General features: G+C 39.6%; 1 protein-coding gene across 1 annotated transcript in view; it reads left to right on the top strand.

The window, feature by feature from the left end:
• The window catches only part of RET (ret proto-oncogene), a 255,342-nt gene that overhangs the window by 118,287 nt on the left and 119,199 nt on the right, over nucleotides 1-17,856 (top strand). The window contains exon 5 of the mRNA XM_033943472.1: nucleotides 9,709-9,898. Coding sequence (XP_033799363.1) covers nucleotides 9,709-9,898 — 190 coding nt within the window. The remainder of the gene's footprint in view (nucleotides 1-9,708; nucleotides 9,899-17,856) is intronic.

Genomic DNA, 17,856 nt, shown 5'->3' with positions numbered 1-17,856 from the left:
GAGGCGCTAAGGCCCAAACTCCAAGTTTATTTAAACTTTCTATCCCATACATTGTGATAAAACCTAGGCTGCTCACAATTCTAAACAACCATGACATTAGTGATTTCTATTCCGCCATTACCTTGCGGTTCAAGGCAGATTACAAAAGGAGTTATCTGGCTATTTTCAGAGGAATTAAAGAGCAGAGCGGGTTGCTTCAGAGAATTGGGACGAATCTTGCCTTCAAGAATTTCTTGAATAGCAGGGTTTTCATTTCTTTTCTGAACGATTTGTAGTTGGGGTCGTTATCAGTAAATTGGAGAGTTGGTAATCTAGTTTTGCTGCTTGTGTGGCTAGAAGGCCATCGTACAGGTTTTTTCATTTGACGTCTCTGATTGGGGGATGCGTGAATGGTGTGTGGGTTCTCCTATGTCTGGTTGTGGTAGTTTGGATAGGCGGTTGTTCGGGTTTCCATTTATGGTTTTAAATAGTAGGCAGTAGAATTTGAATAGTATTCTTGCTTGTATTGGGAGCCAGTGTGATTCGAGGTATGCTGCAGTGATGTGGTTGTGTTTCCTCAGTGAATAGATAATTTTAAGAAAAGGAGGGGAGGTGGGTGAAAATATGAGACAGATGTGCCTGCTTTTCAGATGTCTGTCCTTATTTGAATTCGTCGCCCAATAGAAAAGTTTTAAAATCTGTTTTAAACTTACTGAGATTTGATTGAAGTCGTACCGTTTTTGGTAGGGAATTCCATAATGTAGGGCCCCGCACTAAGAAAGAGGTATCATATACTATTTCTCTGTAGATGGGAATCACTCATTGTTTTTGGTCTATAGAACTGTGTTCGGGATGGTGAGGATGGAATTCTAAAGTTTGAGAGGTTGAGTGGTTTGTTTGTTAATAGTGTCTTAAACACTAGTAAAGGAATTTTGTAGGAGATTCTGTGTGGGATCAGAAGCCAATGTGCCTGTTTAAGCAGTGGGGGTGGGTGGGGGTGTGACATCATCATATTTCCTCGCATTGATTATTAATTGAATGGCAATATTTTGTATATTTTGTTATTTACCAATCTCTTTATTATTTAGTCCTACCGACAGGGAATTTCAATAATCAATCTGTTGTATGACCAATGAATGAATTACTATGTTTAGTGCAGAAGGGAAAATAATTGAACAGACTGATCTTATTAAATGTAGTTTAAAAAAGGAGTGTTGGGTAATCTGGGACACCTGAGGTTTAAAAGTAAGTTTTGAATCAAGTAGTATTCCTAAGATTTTTGCCAATGTTACTTTAGGGACAGGACTGTTGTTTAAGTGAATTTGAACTTGTAATTTGAATATGCCCTTTGGATGGAATAGTATGGTTTTTTATTTATCTGAATTACCGTATTTTCGTTCATATACCGCGCACCCGTGTAAAATGCGCACACGGGTATAGCGCACGGGGAACTGTAATTTATGTAAATAAATTTTTATATACCGCGCACACCTGTATACCGCGCATGCCGCCCCGACTCTCCTGTCGCTGCCCGACTCTCCTTTCGCCCACCCCGACTCTCCTCTGGCCAGCCTGACTTTCCTCTGGCCAGCTCGACTCTCCTTTAGCCCGCCCCGACTCTCCTCTCCCCCTTGAAGTCCTGTCCTCACCCTGAAAGCCTGATGCACCCCCCCCCCGACGTCCGATTCACCCCCACCGCAGGACCGCTCGCACCCGCACCCCGAAGGACCGCTCGCACTGGAACACGCACCCGCAGCCGCACCCCCACCCCGAAGGACCGCTCACACCCCCACAGCCTCCCCCCCCATCATGTAGAAGTTTCCTACCGTCGTCTTGCTGCTTCCTCTGCCGGCGGTCCTGCCCCTTCTCTTAGCCCTGCGTCTACGCTGCATCTATGCTGCTTCCTCTTCCGGCGGTCCCGCCCTTTCTCTGACATCAGAGAAAGGGCGGGACTGCCAGAAGAGGAAGCAGGGTAGACACAGCGTAGACGCAGGGCTAAGAGAAGGGGCAGGCCCGCCGGCAGAGGAAGCAGCAGGACGGGGTGCGAGCGGTCCTTAGGGGTAGGGGTGCGGGTGCGTGTTCCAGCACGAGCGGTCCTTCGGGGTGCGGGTGCGAGCGGTCCTGCGGGAGGGGGGAATCGGACGTCGGGGAAGAACTATGTAAAAAAAAAAGGGGATAACGCGCTCACGCATATAACGCGCAAGGTTATGCACGGTTTGTAAAAATCGTGTATAACGCACACGTTATATGCGTGAAAATACGGTAAGTTTGTGTTGCGTTAACCATGTAGTAATGTGTATTAATTTATTATTTATATCAAGAATTTCTGTAGTAGAACATGTATCTAGAGAAAGAAGGATTTGAATGTTGGGCAGGAGGGGTTAGGCTCCCTCCTGCCGTGATCATACGGGGGGGGGGGTGCGCGTGCGCGGTCTTCGGACAGGAAGGGTTGGGCTCCCTCCTGCTGCGATCGTTTGGGGGGAACTGGAAGCCGCAGCTGCGGCCGCTATACTAATCGCGGCAGGGAGATCCCTTGCCATGATATGTATAGCGGCCATGTCTACTTACAACGTAGGCCAGCATTTTGCTGGCCTATATTGTAAGTGTCTCCCACTCTACTAGGGAGATGCTAGCCTTAGGTGAGCTTAGACGGGCTTGTGGGCCTTCCTAGGCTCCCGGAGGATCCTTCAATATAGGCGGCATGCCTGTGGAGCATTTTTTTTTTTTAAACATGCATTCCGATTGGCTGATTAGACAGCTGTAAGATGCCTACAGCTGCCTATAATCAGGACGCAGTTTACAGAATCCGGGCCTCAGTCCAGTGATTTTCCAGTTTTTTTGTAAGCTATTTTTTCTATGATACAACAAAAATAGAAACTCGCTGGACTAAGTATATAGCCCTAGACGTAACGTGCTTTTTTACCAAAGTTTTCAAACCACCTTCATATACATACATTTACACTGTACCCCGGATACTGAAAATTGTCCCCAGATTTCTGTACCCAACTTTATGTGCACTTCAGAGATGCGTGTGCAAATAAATTTACCAATTACCTTGGAAACATCAATAATCAGGCCCTAACAACCAATTATTGATGCTAATTGGCAGACTTAAAATATTTGCATTCGCATCTCATTGCACAGTATTCAAGAAAGCATGGAGCCTAACTTCAATTGCAGGTATCTGAAAATGGGGCCAAAAAGTTGCACATGGATTAACAGAATTTACCTGAAGCACACCAAAGTTGAGCCCCGGCATTTATATCTGCTTCTACAAGGCGTAAGTATGGTGCCCAAAATTTAGGTGCCAGATCTGTGCTGAACCCCATTGTGTAAAGGATGTGCTCCATTTATATCAGTGTCCCGCAAACCTTTTAGCACCAGGGCACACTAAACTCGGTGCTGAGGCCAGAAGGCACGCAGAAGTGCGCAGAGGACCTCCGGCCAGATGCTGAATCTGTCCCTTTGTCAGTGGGGGAGAGGAGGAGAGGCACCGGCAAGGAGGCGAGTCGTTGGCACCAGCTGACAGCCCATAGGACATGCATCTTGCCACAAGAGACATGTCCTGTAAGCAGTCAGCTGGCACCTCTCCTCCTTGCCAGCGTCTCGTGGCACACATGGAGTCTGCCACAGCATACAGTTTGCGATACACTGATTTATAGAATAGCTCTTAGCACTCATTTTTTTTCATCATCAAATTTTCAGTGCCAGTTTTTGACTTCCTTCCAGTATACAGTGTGTGTGTGTGTGTGTGTATATATGTATATATATATATATATATATATATATATATATATACATATATATATATATATATATATATATATATATATGTATGTGTGTGTATGTTTTCCTTTAGATAAAAATGAAAGACACACAAAATTTTATTTAAAACAGGGGTGTCCAACCTGCGGCCCAAGGGCCGCATGCGGCCCCGTGAAGGATTTTGTGTGGCCCAAGTCGAGGGCGATGCAGTGTTATCCTCTGCTGCCCCCAGCTGTTTACCGTCTTGCCGGCTCCCTCCTCTGTCTTGCTGCAGCGTTTGCGCATTTGTGTGGCCCCAGAAACATTTTTTTTCGGCCAATGCGGCCCAGGGAAGCCAAAATGTTGGACACCTCTGATTTAAAACAAAGTTTAGGGGAGTCGCCCCACCTCGCAGTTTTTTTTTTTTTTTTTTAATACCAGTAAGCTTAACAGTACAGTATATTGTATTTTTTGTGAACTCGACAAATAGTCAGTGATCTATGACATAAGAGCCGCCTTTGATGCAGAAGGAAACTTCTTTCATTGGCTGGCCACTAGCCAAAGAACAAATTGCTTCTGTTCTTCATCTTTTGTCAAAGTATTGTTGCATTTTTCAATGAGGCTTATCCCTCATTCTGCTGCATCATTAACAGTCAGTTTGGATGCTGAATTCCAAAGTTCCTTGAAAACTGGTTTGTCATTCCATTCTGTGGGATGTTTCTTTAGGAATATTTTTGCTTTTGTTGATCCTCCTTCAATCAAAAGATCAAAAAATGAGTATGTTCTCTGTGTTACAAGATTTTCAAAGCTCACAGGTTTCATTTCATCTGTACATATGAGACTTCATGGAATGTCTGGCAACTTCTTAATGCAAGAATCTATGTATTGTGTCAGTATCCTGGTTCGATCCCATACCACTATTACTGACTCACATGAAACTTATAGCTTTTCAGTAAAGGTTTTTCTTCATCATAGTGAAGAAAATTGACCAATCGAAGAACATCCAGTCCACATGGCAGTCTAGCAGTTGACAGACTGACTTTCTAAGGTGCCAGTTTTTGGGTGCAGATCACAAACTAGATGACACCACACAAACTAATTATGTACAGTCACCTACAGTATATACACAATGCATGAGCAAACAGTGCATACTGGGGTGACCTCTAAATATTGTCTAATTAAGCTGAAATTTGGCACATGAGTAAAACATACCAAGTGGACAAAAATAAGCCTTGTGAAGACAAGATTTGACAAGGTTACATTTCATTTCTAGACCGCAAAATCTCTCAGATCAATGCGGTTCATAAAACCAAGAGACTGTACAACCACAGTGACCTACAAAATGACTACCGTGGACTACCCTAATACATTATACACTACTACTATTTATCTTTTTTATAGTGCTGAAAAGTATATACAGCGCTATATATGCAACAGACGGTCTCTGATCAGAAAAGCTTGGTAGGTAATTTTAAGGTGATTGGGAGTTAGGAGTTGAAAGGAGCCTCAAAAAAGAGGGCTTTTAGCTTGCACTTGAATACTGCTAGAGATGAAGCTTGATGGATTGACTCAGGCAGTCTGTTCCAGTCAACAACACTTCTTAATGGGATAGTACACTGATATCTGTGCAAAAGCTGAGCATTAGGGCCAGTGCTTAATTTTAAACGATGGCCAACCCAGCTAAAAATCAGGCTTAAGTGATCATTCTCTTGGTGAAAATAACAAGAATTTCATTTGCATTCTGCCTTAATGCTGCCATGTTTATGGAAGACAGTTGCTGGCTGATGAATGTCTGCTGGGGTAAAAGGACAACACATTATAGGCACTGTATTCTTTCAACTAACTGCTCATTTCACTGCAAATACTGTTAATTTATGTAAGATAACTAGAAGAGCCCCAGAAAACAACAAGGCAACCAAAGTGGCAAAAATCCAAAGTGGAAGAAAACAACAGTAAGCTGATGAGAAGAATAAGATATTTCTTTATTCATTACTTTTGCTCCAGATTGTTAAAATTGCAACTCATACAAAACACAACAATGAGACTCATATTCAAGCTGAAAAAATATGATTCATTCTCTACCCATTACAAACAACTACACTGGCTTCCCGTCCCAGCTTGAATAAACTTCAAAGTTTCCTGCATAATGTTCCACATATTCAACAGAAGCTCCACTACACCACTTATTCTCCTCGGCATGGTCCTCTTCGCCCAGAAACCTTGACAAGCTCCAGCTGAACCTCCCCTCAACAATAAACCTCAAATACAAACAGATATTTAACACCATGTTCACATATATTGGTACAAAACCATGGAACAATCTCCCAACAATCATCAGATCCAAACTAAACTACCTCATGTTCCATAAGAAACTAAAGATCTACCTCTTCAACTCCACATAATCTACTGACAATTAACTCTTGGACCCAACCTGTTACTCCCTTTCTCATCGATAAAGCTCATCCATAACTTGATTCAAATGATGAGGACCCAACACAGTCTGTGTTTTGATCTGAAAGGTCTTCCTTAGGGGTCCAAAAATGGTCTCTCCAAAGATTTTGTGGATATGGAAACCTACTCATTTGAGGAATCACACTCAATCAACATTGGACGTAGGTTGCCATATCCACAAAATCTTTGAAGAAACCATTTGGGACCCCTGAGGAAGATCTGGTCTGGCATCTCTTTCCTCTCCTTCCCATAATCTGGCATCTCTCTCCTCTCCTTTGCGCAGTCTGTCATCTTTCTCTCCCCTCCTTCCCTTCCATTCCCTAGTCTGGTGCCTCTCCTTTCCATAAGTCATCTCTCCTCCATCCCCAACCCAGTGTAACCTTTCTCTCTCTTCCTCCTTTCTTCCCCCTGCAGTCCAACATCTCCCCTCCCTCCTCTCTAGTCTCCTTCCCAGTCCAATATTTCTCCCTCCTTTCCCTCCACCAGTCCAACATTTATTTTTATCTGCCTCCTGCATGCTTCCTCTCTTCTGGTTCTCTTTCCCTCCCCCAACCAACATCTCTCTCTCTCTCTCTCTCTTTCTCCATCCATGAGTCCAACATTTCACTCTCTGCCCTCTCACCTTTCCCTTAGTGTAACATTTCTCTTTCCCTCCTTTCTGCCCTCCCCATCTCTTTCCCTCTCTCTCTCCATAAGTCCAACACTTTCTGACTTCTGCACGCTTTCACTCTTTCTCCTCGCCTCTTCCCTCAGATGTGACATCCCTCCTTCCCACCCTCAGTCCATCTCTCCCCAACCCCACTCACAACTAACATGCTCTCTCCCCATGCACCATTTTTCCATCCCCTCCACTCCATGTCTATTTCTCCCTCTCTCATCACTCACTCCTCTTTCAACAATTTTTCTTCCTTCCCTCCCCCAGCCACACTCACAACTAATATGCTCTCTCCTCATGCACCATCTCACCCTCCTTTCCAGCATACAGCACCTCTCCCTTCCTTCCCCTTCTCCTTCAAGCCCAGCAGCATCCTTCCCTTCCCCTTCTACCAGGTCCAGCAATATCTCTTCTCCCTTACCTTTTCCTCCTCCCCTGTCCAGCAGCACCTCTCCCTCTCCCTTCCCCATGTCCAGCAGTACCTCTTCACCCCTTTCCCTCTTCCTTTATCTAGCAGCACCTCTCCCTTCCCCATGACCAACAGGGAAGGAGGATAGACAGGGAAAGAAAAATTTTTTTTTACATAATTAATTGATCAATTTCATTTTTTTCAGTTAGGATTTGGTCATTCCACTGAGTCAGTTCTGGATTTCAAATTAATCTTTCTAGTCAAAGCTATTTAGCAGCAATACAGTATATCTTTAAATTATTAATCTAACTAAGCACATTTTCTACACTAGTGTTTGAAGGATACACTCCTTTGCCAGGTCGATAGCAACTCTGCAGAGTAATTACTATAACAGTCTATTTAAGGAACATTATCTCCAGAAAGTGGAAATTTGCTGCCATCTACTGTGCTAACACAAAAATCCAGTAAAATATATTGTTTTCTTATCTTTCTTGTCTTAGGGGGTTCTTTTACTAAGCTGCAGTACAAATTGGCTTTAGCACAACTTTTCATGGGCTTTTCCTAATCACTAAGGACTATTTGTACCAGAGCCATAAAAATGGCCTTTTTGTATTTGTCGTATTAATGGCCATGCATTAATGTTACCGTTAGTGCATGGCCATTAAATAAATTTACCGCATGAGCACTATCCTCCACCCATTTTGCAGGCAGTGAGGGCCGGATTCTCAAAAAACCCGCTGAAAGTTAGGCACTAGCAGGCACCTAGATCGCACCTGCCAGCGCCTAACATAAGTGTTTCAATTGGTTGTAAGTGGCGTGATAATTGACAGCAAATGCCAAAAGAAGCACAAAGGGCCCTCCGTAATATAGGAAATGCATTATTCATGGACCAGACACAATTTGTATTTCGGCATAGACGCCTGCCTCGGCAATAATTGATCACGCCATTAAAAACAAAAAATGAATTAAAAAAAAAAATTAAGGGTCCGCTAGACAGTCTCCAGAACAGGTGCCTAGGTCCATGGCACCTAGCAGCGCCTAGTGACACCAAAAGCCCAGAGATGGGCGTGTTTGGGGTGTGGCACTGGACTTCGGCGTCACTAGGCCTTGCACTGACCGCGATTCTACAAGGACCCTAGGCACCAGAAATATAGGCCTATAAAACCCTGGCCTACATTTCCAGCCTGGCCTAGAGTCCTTGTTAGCTGCGATTCTGTAAGTGGCGCCTGTCCATGATAAGCCTGTTTTTTAGGCACCTGCTGTGGCAGGCACCGCTTACAGAATCAGCTCCTAAGGGTTCACAAACCCCCCTATTTTTACAAAGCCGCGCTAGCCCCGAAGCCCTTTAAATCTCTATGGGCTTCGGGGCTGTTACCGCAGCACAGCCACTAGTGCGGCTTCGTAAAACAGGCCCAAAGTGTCTGTGTGCTAATCAGTTATCATGCACTAACCCAGACACATCCCTTCCAAAAAATATTTAAAATATTTTTTTAGTGTGTGGCTAGACCCAGATTCTATAAAAGATGGCTAAAGTTAGGTGCCTAAATTGGTCTAGGCACCTCACTTAACCCCCCCCCCCCCCCTTTTACAAAACCATGGAAGCAGTTTTTAGCACTGGCCGGCCCACTGAATGCTACGCGCTGCTCCCAACACTCATAGGAACTTTATGAGTGTCAAGAGCAGTGCAAAGCACTCATTGCGCCACCCTACGCTAAAAACTGCTTCCGCGGTTTTGTAAAAGGAGTGGTTAATTATTTTAAAAGCTTAATAGGAGCTGATAACAAGCTTGATTGGTATAAATTAAAATTAATTGCTTTCTAGGTGCCTAATTCAGTAGGCGCCTACTATTTTCAGCTAGGCACCTAGTCCGAGGTGCCTATCAGAAAGTCGGCATGTTTTGAGTATACTGTAGGTACCTAAATTGGACTTAGGTGCCAGTATTTAGACCAAGAAAACCCTAGCATAATAGGGGGCACCTAAGGTTTTGACACCTATTGGTGTCTACATTCAATTTAGGCGCTATTCTATAAATGACGCCGAACTCATGATTGACATGCACTATGCACCGTGCTGCTTGCCACCTATGTTTTAGATGCCATTTAAAGAATCGGGGTCCTAGTGCATGCACATTTTGTAGTTACTGCAGGATGCCTGAGCATATCCCATGATATGATAAGCTGCATTTGGCGCGCATTAGTACTTAAATCAGCATCGGAAAAGGGCCCCTTATTTAATAAAAACCATTGTGAATGATTGCCCCAAGTGACTTTACTCATGCTTCGTAGCTCATCATAATCAAAGCCGTGTTAAAACTTCAATTAAAATGAGTTTGACTTATGTACAAAATTTATAAAAATGTAAACAGAATGAGAATAAACGAGTGTGTTTAATTAAAGATCTTTGGATGTACATAAACAACTGGATCTCTATCACCCCTTCTTGTTCACGTCTTCAATTTTTTTACAACCAGGGCACAGTCTTGGCAGAGCTGACAGTGTGTGACGCAGACATGTCTTCTTATAACACAGAAAAGAAATACCCGGGCACCATCCTCACCAATGACCCATGGATCAATGACACCTTTCGGTTGGAGCATACCATCAAGGAAACAAAGTTCAGCCCAAGTGGTAGATCAGTGCGGGGAACACTGCATGAATACAGTAAGGACTATTTCTATATTCTATAGCTAATTTTTTTAATGGATATAAATTGTTGTTTGGGACTAACCACTGTAGTTATTTAATTGCTCTTGACACTGAATATAAATAAATTATGGGTCCCTTTTATGAAGCTGCAGTAGAGGTTTTTAGCACAAGCCGGCATGGTAAATGCTCTGATGCTCTTAGAAGTTATATGAGCATTGGAGTACTTACCTCACCAGCCCGCGCTAGAAACCTCTACTGCAGCTTCATAAAAATGGGGTATATTTGTTATAGGAACTATACAACAATTATTTTCTTCTTTAGTTACAGCATTATTGTTATTACTATTATTGTTATGTCGTCTTGACCCAGTCAATGCATTAGGCAGGCAGATGCATCTTCCAAAATTATCGGTCTTGTGTTTCATCACAGATATTTAAAATGTTTTGAAGGCAGCTATCTGTAAAACCAAGTAATTCTGAAGCCTGAAAACTTATTGTGATTGTTTTTCAATCTTGAAAAGAAGTGTACTTTTTAAAAGAGAGATATTTTAAAATCTTTCTTGTCTCAAAAAATATCTCTCCCAGGAATTCATGGAATGATCATTGAGGATGTAATATGTGAACATGCCATCGTGATTTCCAGGCAGAAAAGTGTCTTACAGGGCCAGAGTGTTTCTATCAACTTAGTTACAAATCCAGTCTATATTCTCTTCAGTGTTATGGCAGAAACTAAGAAGTTTTAAAAAAGGTTTGGACAATTTCCTGGAAGTAAAGTCCATAGTCTGTTATTGAGAAAGACATGGGGGAACCCACTGCTTAATCTGGTGTGGTAGCATGGAATGTTGCTACTCTTTGGGTTTTGGCCAGGCACTAGTGGCCTGAATTGGCCACCATGAGAATAGTCTACTGCAGTGTTTTTCAACCTTTTTTGGGCAAAGGCACACTTGTTTCATGAAAAAAATCACGAGGCACACCACCATTAGAAAAAGTTAAAAAAGGGGGCGTGGCTTTGGAGCGGAACTAAATGGCTGGGTAGTGGAGTTGCTCTGTGAAGACAAGCTATTTGACAGAGATCATAGCCAGAAAAAATTCAAATTTCACTCTGAAAAGTGAGGTAGAGGTGGATAATGGCTTCGGGAAAGCAAAACAAAAATTTGGCAGCGGGGAGCAGCTCAGGAAGCGGGAAGCGATCGAAACTTGATACGGCTTCACCGATGTCAGTTCCGTTGCCGCCGGAGGATGTAGAAAATAAAGACATAATGAAGGAAATACAGGCGGTAAAGGAAATAGTATTGGAATGCGCTAAAAATATAAAAGAAGTGAAAGAAGAGGTGGTATGTTTATCAAATAAACTGCAAGCAATGGAATTGAAAGTGGATCAAATTGAGAAAAGAGTGGAAAAGTGTGAGGAGGAATGTATAAAGCACATGGAACACAGTAAGGAAATTGAAGCACTGAAAAGGGAGCTGGAAGATTTGTCCAATAGGGAACGAAGGAGCAATTTAAGGGTGCTTGGGGTCCCGGAGGGAATTGAAAAGTCGGATCCGATTGGATTTTTGATTAATTTTTTGCCCAAGGTGCTCCCGATGCAAAACAAGTTTCCATTGGAAATAGAACGTGCACACAGGGTCCCAACGAGATTATCAAACAGCCAAAAAGGACCACGTCCACTGATCTTTAAGCTACTTAGATATCAACAGGTAGCTGAAATAATTAAATTAGCTAAAGATAATAAAAACTTAAAGTGTCAGGATTCAAAGATTTACATAATGCCTGACTTTGCCAGAGCAACGGCACAAAAGAGAAAGCAGCTATTAGACCTGAGACCACAGCTGAGAAGTCTGGGAGCTAGATATGGGCTCATATACCCGGCAACTATGCGGGTCACTTATAAAAATAAAACTTTGAATTTTGATACTGCAGATAAACTTAAGGAGTTTTTGGAGCAGTGTGAATCACCAATGGCTACTTAATAGAGACTTGGATGGAAGTATTTGTGTTCTTGGTTGAAATGTTTATTTTTGTTTGGAAATTTCTATGTTAAAGGAAGAAAAAAGAAAAAAAAAGAGTTAATAGGATTCTGAAGGCATGGCTGCAGTTGGATTTCAAATACATTCCACATTCTATCTTGTCATGAGGCAAATGGAATGTAGCCTGCAAGAGTATAAGAGATGCAATATTACAGACCTTTTAAAGGACAGAGATTAATAAGATGGATTGTACTGACTTGCTGTTTGGACAGACAGACTGAGAAACGATAGAGGATTGTGCAAAACAGATTGAAGGAAATAAGTTCTAAATAGTATTGAGAAGATATAAACTACAAGCAAGAGGACATTAAATAGAATGGATCTGCAAGCAAGATGAGAGTTAGACTGTGACTTTGTAAGCCTTACAATTTTCATTTGCATAAAAGGGGAAGTCAGCTGTGATATATGGAATAAGACATTGTAATGGAAATTCTCTAAATGCAGCAGAGGATTTTTTGAAGATGGTTCTGGTAAATAGTTGGCCTGACCTTAAAATAAAAATGACAGAGCTACGATGGTCAAAAAAAAAAAAAAAAAAAAGGAACAGGGTTTGTATATGTAGAATGTGAAGGATCTATGATTGGCACCACAAGTTTGAAATTGTGGTCATTGTAAATCTTTATGCAAAACAATTGGAAAGGAGATTTAAGGTGGATCAAAAGATGAGACTGAGAATGTATAAACAGTAGTGTGAGAGGATAGAATTTGATATGGATCTGCAAGCAAGAGGAGATTTGAAATGAGACTTTATGAGACATATAGCATCTTATTACAAGAAAAGGAAATTTGTTGTTATGTATGGACTATAGTTTTAAAATTGCAAATCTATTAATGCAACAAGAGTCATAATATTGTTGTTTGGGATAAAAATTGGTCTGAACTTAATATAAATAATGGTGGATATACGAGGAGATTAAAAAAAAAAAAATTAATTAGAAGTTTTGGTAAAAGCGAAGGATGTAGGAAAGTTTGGATGTTATAATATAAAGCATATGATATAAGAGAATGTTGTGAATGGAGTGGAAATTAAAAGGGTAGCAAATATGCTAGTGTGGAAATGGGTATGGAATGTTAGGAGGGTTATGTTAAAGGGATAAAAATTGTTGTTTTGGGGAATTTATTGACTTTTTGAATAGGAAAAGTTAGGAAAAAAGATTTCCATTATATATTTAATAATATTTAAAAGTGATATTTAACTTGAGGGAATGTGATGTAATCTGACATGAAAGATGGATGTGGTTTGGATGAATGTAATTTTAAAATTTGGTGTGATTATTTATGTATTTCAATAATATCTTAATGGAAATGAGTGAGTAGAGAAGGGAGGGTTCATGAGAGATGGGGGAAAGGAAAGGAAAAAAAAAAAAGAGGTAATCCTTGATAAAGAAGTCTTGTGTGATAAAATGATATTCATTTTAATATGATAATGATCTGGCTAATGGTTTTAAAATTATAAATATAGCTTGTGGGGAGTTTATCTATTGCCTAGTCAAGGTGTGCGTTTCAAAGTTGGCAAGTAATTTAAGGGAGGGATGGGAGGGGGAGGGGATTAAGAATATGGGAAGGGGTATAGGGGAGGGGATGGGTTCTAATAATAATTTTAAAAAGGGGAAAAGAGGTTATAATATTGATGTGAAGAATATTATTGATTATTGTTTTGATTTGATATAATGACTTAAAAAATTTTTTCAATAAATGTTAATGGTCTCAACCACCCGATAAAAAGGAAAAAAGTATTGCTATATTTAAAAAAACAAAATGCGGATGTCTATTTCATACAGGAGACTCACCTTAATGGAGATGAATCAAAAAAGCTAATTGGTAATTGGGTGAGAGATTGCTTTTTTGCACCGGCGGTGGGGAAAAAAGCTGGGGTAGCAATTTTAATAAATAAAAAATGTTCAGCAGGATTTAATATGGTGAAAGCAGATAAATTAGGAAGATGGGTGCATGTGAACATGAGTATGGGCAATAATACTGTGGCGCTATTTAATGTGTACATACCTAATTCGAATCAAATTGAATATTTTAAAACTCTACAACCAATAATTTTACCACTGGCTGCTAATAATTTGATAGTAGCAGGAGATTTTAATGCTGTTGTGGACCCTTTATTGGATAAAAAACCTAGTAAAATTTTAAAATCTTTAGGGTTGGATAATTTTATAAATTCTTGCAATTTAAAAGATATATGGAGAATTCTTCATTTTAATGATCGAGATTTTTCGTTTTATTCACATGTTCATAAATCTTTTTCTAGAATTGATTATATTCTTGTTTCTGATGGGCTAATACAAGATGTTACACAAGCCTCTATAGAACCAATAATTTTATCAGATCATGGAGGAGTGTGGATTTCTTTAAATTTTAATGACCCGGATAATGGTAGGCCTGTATGGAGATTTAATAATGCATTGCTTGCATATCCAAAATTTTGTGAAGAATTTCAATTAAAAATGGATGAATATTTTCAAAATAATATTACAGAGGAAATATCTACAGAAATAATATGGGATGCTTTTAAAGCAACGATGAGAGGGCAAATTATATCATTTTCAGCTTATTCTAAAAAACAATTAAATAAGCAATTTACGGAACTGGAACACGAAATAAAAGATTTAGAATTAAAATTGATTAATAAGTGGGAGAATTCTACGTTGCAAACTTTATTAAAAGCAAAATATAAATATAATGAGATTTCTTCTAATTTGGCTAAAAAAAATATTATGTGTCAGCAAGCTTTGTATTATGGTAGTTCAAATAAGGCGGGAAGATTATTGGCTAATTATCTTAAAGTGAAAAAAAGAAAGATGAAATTGAATGCAATAAAAGATGAAAAAGGTGAAACTCATTTTCAGATTGGTCCTATTTTAAAACAGTTTTTAAATTATTATAAAAACCTGTATTCTTCTGAGTCTTATTTAAATAAAGAAAAAGATGGTATAGTGTTTTTAAATAATATTGAAGGTCCGAAGATTCCTGATCATATAAAAAGAAGTTTGGAAAATCCAATATCTTTACAAGAATTACAAACAGCATTGAAATCTCTTAGAGTAGGGACCGCTCCAGGTGGTGATGGTTTTACGGTAGAGTTTTATAAAACATTTCAAAATACTCTTTTACCTCATTTATTAAATTTATATCAGAATCAACTAAAGAAAGGTTGTATATCAGGCACTATGGCAGAATCATTAACTATTGTTTTGCCGAAGCCAAATAAAGATCCCATGTTGGTTTCAAATTACAGGCCTATTTCATTGATAAATGTAGATGGTAAATTATTAGCCAAACTTTTGGCTACACGTTTGGCAAAAGCTCTTCCTCACATAGTTGGTATGCATCAAACAGGGTTTGTTGCTCAGAGACACTCTTCTAATAACACCAGATTGGCATTGCAAATGTTATATTTAACAAAAGAAATTGGAGATCCGGCTTTTTCTGTGTCTCTAGATGCAGAGAAAGCTTTTGATCGTGTGGAATGGACATTTATGTATCAGGCCATGGAGTGGTTTGGTATTGGTTCGGGATTTATACAAATGATTAAAACTCTGTATAGCTCTCCTGTTGCTAGATTATATATCAATAATAATTTTTCTGATTGTTTTAAATTGCAAAGGGGAGTTAGACAGGGATGTCCTTTGTCTCCTTTACTTTTTGATATAGTGCTTGAACCCTTATTATTAGCTATTCAACAAGAGGAGGAGATACAGGGTATACCGCATAAAGATAAAGAATATAAAGTTTCTGCATATGCGGATGATATATTACTTCATTTGAGGAATCCGGAAACAACCATTCCAAATTTATTGGTTTTGATTGAAAGATTTGGAAAGTTTTCAGGATATAAAATAAATTGGACTAAATCAGAAGTTCTTCCTTTAAATGTGCATTGCACAAAAGGATTATTTGACTCATTACCTTTTATTTGGAAAGAAGAAGGAATAAAATACTTAGGTATATGGATAAAAAACACGCTTGATGAGACAATTATAATGAATGAAAAAAGTTTATTGCAAAAAGTAACAGAGTTGGTGGGGAAGAGTTCAAACTGTCAAAATGATGATATTGCCTGTGGTTTGTTATCAAATGGGAATGATACCAGTTTTTTTTCAGGGGTCTTTTTACAAAAAGTTAAATAATATTCTTAGTAAATTTATTTGGCTGGGTAAAGCTGTAAGAATTGCTCTAGTGACTTTACAAAAACCAATTGAGGAGGGAGGGGTAAATTTTCCAAATTTTTATAGGTTTCATCAATCATATATATTGCGCCAAGGTATGTATTGGGTCCTCCCAGAACTCATGGAGAAGCTTCCAGATTGGTTATGGTTGGAGTGGCAGCTCATGTCTCCTATCAGGCTTCGTCATCTGCTTAGCATTAAAATGCCTAGAATAAGGAAAACCAATAGGATATTAATGGACACATGGACAACATTAAAGTATGTAAACAACTTAACTCCTATTACTATTCAAAAATCTACTTGTCAAAATATATGGCTGAACTCCAAGATACAAATAGGCGGTTTTATGATTGTCTGGAAGGATTGGATTGAAGCAGGAATACGTACTTTAGATGATGTTATTAATGATGGTAAGCTGCTGGAGTTTTCACAATTGCAACATAAATTTGGACTTAATAAAAAACAAAGTTATAAGTGGTTGCAATTGAAGCAGGCTATTCAGGCAGGGTTCCCTGAATGGAAGTCTTTAAATACTCATTTTACTCTAGAATTCTTATGCTTCCAGGCAGATTTTATGGGTCACCAGGCCGCACAGTGGTATAAAACATTATCTGGATATTTAAATAAAAAACCAAGGACTGTACTTAGAGATATTTGGAGCATTGAGATTAAGCATCAAATTAATGCATCTCAATGGCCACGTATTTGGTCTTGGAGGATAAGATGTACAATGTCTGCGTCTATGAGGCAAACATGGTTTTTCCTGTTGCATAGAGCACTCTGGACCCCTGTTCGCTTACAAAAATTGGATTGCTCTAAGTCTAATAGATGTTGGCATTGTCATCTTGAGGCTGGAACTCTAGATCATTTATTATTTTATTGTCCTTTTATTAATAATTTTTGGAAATTGATCTGGGGTCAAATAAATTGTATGTTAGAGAATCCTGTGGCCCTATCATATGACACAGTTTTGTTTGGAATGTCTATGAGGGCCAAAAGTCAAATTTCATCGAATAATAACAAACTGTTAATGATTTTAACAGGAGTTGCCATCCAACATATAACACATAACTGGAAAGACTATAGAGGATTGAATTATTGTTTCTGGTGGAGTTCGGTTTGTCAGGTGTATGAAATGGAAACAACATTGGCAATCAAGAGAGGTTATTATAAGAAATTTAAAGAGGTGTGGAGACCATTAATTGAGTATTATAATAAATAAATAATTATATTTATCCCCATTAAATATATGTAGGGGGGAGGAGGGATGGGTGGGTTTTATGACATTATGAGGGGTAATATATGGAAAGGGAGGGAGGGGAGATAGTTTATGGTATAAAATGAATGTAGAGTTTCAAGTGAAGAATGTATAGTATGACTTGAATTATTGTACACTTGTTTGCATAATGTAAAAACGAATAAAGATATTAAAAAAAAAAAAAAAAGAAAAAGTTTAAAAATTTAACTGTGCCTATATTGACTATATATAAATATATAGGAATCAAATAAACACAAAGAAAGTATTTTATAATGCTGCCACCACCACTGGGGAATAGGCTGCCACTGCCGCCATCGGGAACAGGCCGGCACCGAGTTCTCCCTGCTTCTCTTCCCCGCAGGGCCGACCAACTCTCGCCACCCGTCGTCAATTCTAATGTAGAAGAGGATGTTCTAGGCCAGCCAGGCAGCGATTGACTGGCCCAGAATGTCCTCTCCGACGTCAGAATTGACGCGAGTGGCGAGAGTTGGCCGGCCCCACAGGGAAA

The sequence above is a fragment of the Geotrypetes seraphini genome, chromosome 4 (assembly GCF_902459505.1).
Source record: "Geotrypetes seraphini chromosome 4, aGeoSer1.1, whole genome shotgun sequence".
NCBI classification, from domain to species: Eukaryota; Metazoa; Chordata; class Amphibia; order Gymnophiona; family Dermophiidae; genus Geotrypetes; species Geotrypetes seraphini.
This window is presented reverse-complemented; position numbering and strand designations above follow the sequence as displayed.